Below are 8,377 nucleotides of genomic sequence, written 5' to 3'. Positions count from 1 at the left end.
TAGATGGAGATGTTCTTAGAATCGTCTGCCCAGTTTTCTTCCTTGTAGACCAACCAGGAAATATTTTTTATTGATCTTTTCGGCTGTGTGTTCAAATTATAATAATCTTTCGTAATTACTCTCTCTCTCTCTCTCTCTCGCTCTTGACTCTATAAATGCGGTTCTTTACAACAGCCTTTGGGAAAATCTGTAACCACATTTGGGTGTGAATCAGGGCCTAGCTGAGCGGCTGGCCAATAAAATTCCCCTTTCGGAAGCGTTAATTGACCTTATTGCAATTTTGTTAGATTATTTTTAAGGCTTTCTTAGCTTTCAAGTTTATTTTAAGGTAGTATAGAAATGTGAGTTATTTTTTGTCAGTGGAGATTATAAAATATATATTCTTCTAACACTATGTTTGATTTAGGCAGCAACCTTGTGGTGAACATTTACAAACTGAGCTTAATGTAATTAATTAAAAGCCTTTCGCTTGTCAACACCCAAAAGCTTTCAATTTTTTATAATGTACTTCCTATTTACGAATATGTTATGGGCATACTTTACTGTAGCTGGCCTCACGCCATTGGAACACACCTCCTCATTATCTCCATTAATGGTGATTCTTCCGGCATGCACCTGGCAACAGATTTCTTTGACTTTGTTTTGGTTTAAATTATTACGCATATAACAAAAAAAAAATGGCAACAAAACGCTTAATAAACACATAAATAAAGGCTTTGAATGAAAGCTAATCGTAATTTAATAAATAATAATATTTTCATTTTTTTCACCCTGTTGCCAGCAATTGTTTATTCAGTGAAATATTTTGCATTGATATAAATAGGGGACTATCGAACCGATTCGGAGAAGATACATAATTCATGGTTATGCATAACGTGTTCTACAGATATAGATTTGACTTTGTGGCAGCATTAGCTAATTTTCGCTAAGCATGCCAGCATTCAAATGACACAGTTGTCTGTCAGAGCTCCAGTTGGACGCTCTACTGTGCGCGTCCACAGCGGCTTTTGCCACTGGTTTATCCGATTTTAAATGCCAAGGTGTGATTTATTTGCCCCAGGCATTCGTAAAATGCCTTTTATGTTGTCCAAGTGGTCCATATATATAATGTCTTAATAGGTCGGCCGACACATTATTTTGTCAGAGCGAAGCTTTAATTTTGTTAATAAAGTACAATTATTTAAATTGCTTATTAATAAACATTTTTATATACCCACAAACGATTTGGCAATTTCGTTTACGGTTATGACTAAAAAAAGAACTGAATCGAACCGAACCGAACTTTGTTTGTCATCGCCACTTAAGTATTTGTAGATTATCAGAGGTACGTGTTAAATATTTGGTTATCTGAGCGCAAGATTTCAGAAACCAATAGTTATTTCCGCCTTTCAGCTTTCAATGGAACTATGTGGAATAATCTATATCTTGATGTATGTTCTACATCCAGAAACTTGCTTCAAATTCGGGAATCTTTTTTATTTACCTAAGCGATAGTTCCTCCTCTACATTGTGTCGAACAGAATCAAAGATCACTTTTAAAATACTTGTAAGTTTTACTTTCACAAAAATAAATTTAAGAGGAATTTCATTTTGAATTGCCAGTAATGTAAAAAAGGTGAAATCGTTTTGGCAGAAGTATGTAACATATTTATATTTAAGATCTTTAAAACTAAATCAAAACTATATTGAAACAGAATTTCCAAAGAGAGCTCAGATAATGATATGATCAATATTTCCGATATAGCTGTCGTTTCTAAATGCAATCAAGCCAAGTTTTGTTTTCACAGAAATCTACCACAGCAATTAGGAGTACCCTTAATACTTATGTTGGGTGTTAAAATTAATCTCTTTATGGGACGACACAGCAGTATTTCCACAAATCTAGGTACTTACCTGTTTCCAAGCAACAAAAACGGTGTGAGATTTTCGTGGAACCGCGGAAGAACAGCTAAACCCTCAGGCATTGCAGGAACACCCACATGGATAACTTTGCCTTCCATTTGGCTTTATATTCAATTTTATATTGCAATATGTACTTCCAGGCGCCTAAAGGATTTATAGTTCAATATATTACATGTATTACATAAAGCATTATAGGCTATTGCGGATATGCTGTAAAAATCTGAAAGTTGTTACTAGATATTTCTAAGATTTCAGCAGTCGGAGGTACATACAACCCTAACAAGGTGATTGAATGATGAACCATAAAATCTATTGTTTCAGTGAAATATGGATCCCATATCATATCACAGCACCAAGATGTCCGATTTCGATTTGTTGCGCTAGCGTTCGGGTTGTTAACACACTTCTGGGCACTTATTGTACACAGATTTAGGTTCGGAGACTTGTTGATAAAAATAAAACAGTGGCGACAGCTTGTCGATATCTATCTCAAATAATTTACATGCCGAGTGTATTCAACAACACATAAATCATACACACACCACCACACATACAGAAAATACGAAACCAGCACATTGTCTGGTACATTGGGCATACATAGAAACACATATGTACATATATAGTATGTAATATGTACGTACTTGTATTTCAAGTAGCTTGTCATGTACTATATATGTATACTTATCTGTAAAGCTAGATCTGTAGCATGCCCCTGGCTTGTTGTTTAGTAAGTGTTCGAGTTTTGTTGGCCTTTGCTCAAATACATTCAGATTAGTTACATTTATCAGATTTATCAATTATTCTGAACATCAAAAATACATGAAGTTTTCTTCTTAAACAGTAATTATGCTTGTGTGTGGTATGTGTGCAAATGTTTGTGGTGGGGGAAGGGATTGGGGAGCACGATGCTTGGGAAGATGCTCCTACGCTGCTGATCCCAACCAATGAAAAATAATTTCCGACTGATCGTGCTTCTCTTAAGGTTTTGTATTTGTTTTGTCATTACATTTTATTTAGTGTAAATTTATTTTATGTACGATTAATGCTTTTAATTCAATCATTGTCGCATGACCAATCGCGACATTTCTCATTTTTACAGTTTGATGTGTGTTTTGTTTTTTCTTTAACTATGCTAAAAACTAAACCTAACACCTTCAACCAACCGACGCATTGTCACCATCGATTCAATTAGACACTGTCGGATGGTGTCTGCCTCGCATCCAACCACATTGACACCATCGCGCGATCGTCAATTGGAGAGCAGCAATATGCAATTAGAAGAATGATTGAAAATTTGCCGCAAAGGGCAAAGAAGAAATTTTGAGTTTACTGGAGTGTAAATATACATATACTAATGGTGTATAAAATATGTATGTACGAGTATGTTTGCATGTAGTGTTAAGGTATCCATGGGTACGTGGGTGTGTGTGATCGTGTAGAACATAAGGTTGCTGGTGTTGGTTACAAAAATGCGTGTTTGTCGTATATGTATATTTTTCTTTCACATCAAGCGATTGCGATGAAAGTTCCTCCGAATAATTCGCAGCAGCGAATGTTGAGATGTAAGCAAAAATCGCTCATAGCGAGTAGATCTGTTAAAACCTGAAAGTAACAAAAATAGCATAAATTAGATTTGTATATCAAATGTGCAGTACAAATTAATTAATTTTCAGGATGGCTCGCAATTTTAATTTTTATAAAAAAAATTAATTGTATTTCTTTATTAATACCATGCTAATTAATAATAAGCATTTATTTTATACTCAAATTTAAAAGCCTACGCATTTTATGTGGCTAAGTTTACAGATTGTTTGAGACATTTTCTGGAATTGATTTGATTTGTCTCGCCTGAAATCGATTTGAAGAAATTCACCTATTTTCTAAAAGTTTGAGATTTTCGCAAATCGAATTGAAGAAATGTTGATGGAATTTCAGAACAGATCTATATGTATTAATATATTTTAACTTATTTTTATATCTTTTATTTTCAAGTAAAAAAGCAAGGAAAATTAATTATAAGTTCAAGAAATCATAGATAACCCGATTTTTAGGCCAATCGTTCAGAAGTAAACTTTTGCTTAGGAATAAACCTTTTACTAATATCCCTAATAAGCCAACCTCCGAGTTTTTACAATCGGCACAGAAAACCGTACAGAATGAGTTGACTTACCAGTCATCATCGTATGCTAGTATCGTGTAATGTTCACGGCCCTGCCCCTAGAGCCACTCCTAATCGGTTTTCGCCTCCGTGAACTCCTCCAGCGCAAAGAAATTGCTGGCTGCCGTACCACTACTGCTAGCCGTGCTGGTGGCCACCGTGACACCGTCCTCTGTCGCTTGCGCTTCCTCACCAGCAGCGGCAGCAACATCTGCTGCTTCATCCTTCTCTTCGGCTGAGCCGGCAGCAGCTGTGGCTGCTTCTAAGACCTGCTGCTGAACTTGAACAATAGGCTGGCCATCTTCGGTGTAGGAGACTGAGACGGGTATGCGTGTACCATCCTCGCTAATAACATGAGGTCCCTCTTCACCATCCTGTCCCTGTTGAATGATCAACTGACCGTCTGCGTTGATTAATGAGGCATCGATTAGCTGTTGCTCATTGTTGTCGCCATGGACGAGCACCATCTGGCCACTAGCATCGGTCATCATTTGCAATGTCTCGCCCTCGAGACCCTCGCCGGATTGAAGAACACCTACGCTTTGGAGCAGCTGCTGAATTTGCTCGGGATCTTGCACAATGATCTGATTGCCCTCGGAATCGGTCAATATGTGGTTATCCAGCTGCAGCAAATGTCCATTCTCGTTCATGATGAACTTGATTTGCCCGCCCTCCACTTGCGCCTGCATGGCCTCGTCTAGTTCCATGGCAACTTGTTGATCGCCGGCAGCAGCTTCGCCGCCTTCACCTTCGGCAGCAACGGCGTTGGCCTCGCCATCGGCGGATTCACTAGCCTCGGCGGAGGCTGCGGCGTCCGGTTCAGTTGTGGGTGTGTCGGTAACATCGCGCTTCTCGCCATCATCGCCCTCCTCTGCAACAGTACCTGCAGTTTCTGTAGCTGTTGTGGCCTCTTGCTCGCCTTGCTGATCGGCCTTGTCATCGGATTTTTCACCGGATTTGCTGTTCGCTGTCTTGCTATCCGTTTCTGTGCTGGCTGTGGCTTCGTTATCATCATCTAGACTGGGCATAGATACTGGTGCTGCCGTGGATTTGGTGTCCGCAGCAGAATCAGCGGCCTCGCCAGTCTTGCCTTCAGTGCTTGCCTGAGACTGCGACTCGTCATCGGCCTGATCCAAGACAGGCATGTCAATGCTTACCGAAACTGGAGCTGAGACGCCCTCTGCGCCCTTCTCTGCCTGCTCCCCAGATGCGTCCGGTTGGGGTATGGTTATATTAAATGTAATGCCACCACTGCCCTGCTGCGAAGTGATAACCATTTCACCGCTTTTGCTGTTCGTAGTTTTCGTGGTATCGCCATTGTCAGTTTTTTCGGAGTGCAACTTTTCAAAGAGACTCTCAATGTCGGCCTCGGCACTTTGTTCGCCACCATCATCGCCAGCCTTACCGCCCGCATCGCCGGCATCATCACTGAGTAGTGCAGTGGCGGCCGAGTTCAGGACAGTTGGGGCGACAGCTGCTCCGCCCTTCTTGTCCCGACGATGGGTCTCCATATGGTGATTGTAGTATGTTTCCTGAATGAATGTCAATGAGCAGATGCTGCACGAGAAGAAACGTATATTATTCTCTGCAGCTTCGGCAGTGGCAGCAACCACAGCAGCAGCTGCCGCTCCGGTCTGTGGCACTGTATCGCTTAATGCCTCATCAATTGTTTCTTGCAGCAGTTTCTGCGTGTTGAAATTCTGCGTACTGGACGCTGTTTGCAACTTGCTCTGGCCTCCTCCTGGAGATACAGCGCCGGAACCACTGCCAGTTTGGTGCACCTCGAAGTGCTTGACGAGCAGCTCACGCTTAGGGAAGGTCATGGCGCAAGTACCGCACTTGAAATAATTGGTCTGATGCTGTTTAGCATGCACAGTGGCCGCTTCACGCGTCTCGAATCTCTGTGAGCACAGACGGCACTTGAAAGGCTTTGGTTTGCCAGAAACATGCTTGCGCATATGGTCATCAAAGACACCCTTGTCCGTTGATTTGAATTGACAGTGGTTGCATGTATAAAGGGCAGAGCCAGCCGCCAATCCCGAAGTATCCACAACAGCGGGTGCGGCCGCATTAGCTGGTATTGTGGTGGTGCTAGTTACCAACACATTGGTAGCATGATTCGCCTCCATGTGTTTGCGCAACGACAACTCATTGACGAAGTTAATGTGGCACATGGCGCATGTGTTATCCATCGCGGTGTTATGATCCCGCACCATGTGCTGCTTCATGGCGCCAAAGTGGGGGAAGATCTTGCGACAAGTTTTACATTGGAACGTCTGCTGTTTGCAGGTTTCGTAGTGGGTGTTGAAGAGACGCATGTCAGAGGTCTTGTAATCGCATGAGGTGCACTTGTAAATCTTTGTGGCTTTTCGTTGCACTGTCTGTGTGCCAGCGGCGGCGCTTTGTGGCGAGGTGGAGATTTTCAGCTGCTGTACAGAGCCTGTTTCAAACACACAAAGAAGATCGTAATAAATATTAGCAATTGTTCAATTTTAATGTTATACAAAGATCGTAAATCTTGAGTCTATATTTAGTGATTACGAAGCCTATTAATAATGGGTGTATTCCCTAAAAAAATCTTAAAACTGTACCGGAAACGAAGGATAAATGGCATCTTGAAGTCTGTGTTCAATTTTCGCTTTGAAACTACTCAATTTTTCTCAATATGGACCTATAATTTACGTTCTTCGTATAATTGATTGCATTTTCTCACCTGGTGAGGGTTGCTGAACTACCTTGCGCGTGCGTAGCAAATCAGCGCCTGTAGACTCCTCCATCGAGCGATTGGCTCCACTGACCAGTTTCTGCATCTTCAATGGCGGACTGGATTCGCCGCCACCACTATCCTCGTTGATGCCATACTTTTTATTTAGCAAATTCAATAGATTCGCCTTGACGCGCTCTACATCGTTCTCGAGACGATCAAAATAGTTGACCAGGTTGGTGCAACGCGAACAAACAAAATCCTCGGTGCTCACAATCACAACAAATCCCTCGCCCACCAGCTGCGCCAGCTTGTTGGGAAACTTAGTTGTGGTGTGCGTGGTGGTCATTTCCGTGAGCTGATTCTGTACCTGGCTGGAGGCCACTAGCTCGTCGCAAATGTAGCAACGTGTGCCACCGGCTGAAGCGCCAAGTTCCGAATCCGAGCCAAGTTGTTGTGTCAGCGCTCCAGCCACATTAGAGCCGCCGCCTTGGGCGTTGGGCATAACCAGTCGAGTGGTTTTTAGAATGCGGGGCTGACCGGGACCTGTGACGGTCACGGCGCCGCTGTTGAGCAAATTATTAAATTTGCGATAGGTTGTCGTACTCAGCTGGGCGTTCATCGTAATGTGTATGTGTGATATCTATGGCTATGTCGGGTCTATAGTTTCGTTCCTTTTCGTTATAGTTTAATTCAATGCGATGCTGCTGCAGCATGCGCAACGACCGCGGCGACGATTACGAAGTGAAGGGCGAGATGCGGGAGCGAGCACGGGTGCGAGCACTGACTTCTTTGCGTTTTTTTTTATTCCGTCCAACTTTTTTTGTGTATGCATGCAATGGCCACCAATTCCAGTGTTGTTCTTGTCTAGTTGCAAATAAGTTGACAGTACTCTTTGTGGTATTTAAGCGCAGATTGTTTAGTTTAATTTACCGCAAGCAGCATAAAATATGAAATTATAGCCGCAGCGTCACTTCGACTGTACTAAAGTCTCGGCACGGCTGTATTTTTTAGGGTTAAACACGCATTCTATAGATTTGTGCTGCTCTATGCCTATATGTTTGTCTCGTTCTAATAAATACACAAAATGGCGGCTTTATGTAGTACTACAACGTTCAGTCTGCTGCATCTGTTGGCGTCAGCGTTGCGTCAAGCATTAAGCGGGCTCAAATAATTTAAATTAACCATCCGTTACTCATTCAAATAGGCTTAATACATTTGATGTGCTTATTAACTTCAACAATGCTTTGTTAAATGCGTGTTAATTAATTGTTGAGTACTTTATTAATTATTCTTATCATGTATCTGGCTTGTCATGCATTGACAAAATGTGCCGCTAGGTGGTGCATGGCGCGAATTTTGAATCTCTTTTCATTTCACATTACCAATTACCAACACCGCGTCCGTTGCAGGCCTGAGCGATGGAGTAAGCATCATACCGATATTGGGATCGAGATAATAACTAAAATACATCACTAATGTGTATAAAATGTCCATTGATTAGATATTAGAGTGTTTTTGTGTGTGACTCTTTTTTTTGTTTTCGTGGCTTTAATTGTGTTAGTCCGTCGCTTACTTCGCAGCGGCCACTAAAAAGAATAGATTGAGGCTCG

The 8,377-nt window shown here is 41.7% G+C and overlaps 1 protein-coding gene across 1 annotated transcript; it reads right to left on the bottom strand.

Annotated features, from left to right (window-relative positions):
• Positions 1-2,868: 2,868 nt before the first annotated feature.
• On the bottom strand, positions 2,869-7,754 carry LOC115622690. Its single transcript, XM_030516715.1, has 3 exons — positions 6,774-7,754; positions 4,073-6,500; positions 2,869-3,504 (listed from the first exon to the last, which is right to left on the bottom strand). The coding sequence occupies exons 1-2, from the start codon at positions 7,384-7,386 to the stop codon at positions 4,132-4,134; spliced, it is 2,982 nt and encodes a 993-aa protein (XP_030372575.1). The 5' UTR covers positions 7,387-7,754; the 3' UTR covers positions 2,869-3,504; positions 4,073-4,131.
• Positions 7,755-8,377: the final 623 nt, after the last annotated feature.

Source organism: Scaptodrosophila lebanonensis, unplaced genomic scaffold (genome assembly GCF_003285725.1).
Source record: "Scaptodrosophila lebanonensis strain 11010-0011.00,11010-0021.00 unplaced genomic scaffold, SlebRS2 tig00000043-arrow-pilon, whole genome shotgun sequence".
NCBI classification, from domain to species: Eukaryota; Metazoa; Arthropoda; class Insecta; order Diptera; family Drosophilidae; genus Scaptodrosophila; species Scaptodrosophila lebanonensis.
Note: the sequence above shows the minus strand (reverse complement) of the source record. Positions and strands in the feature narration are given on the sequence as shown.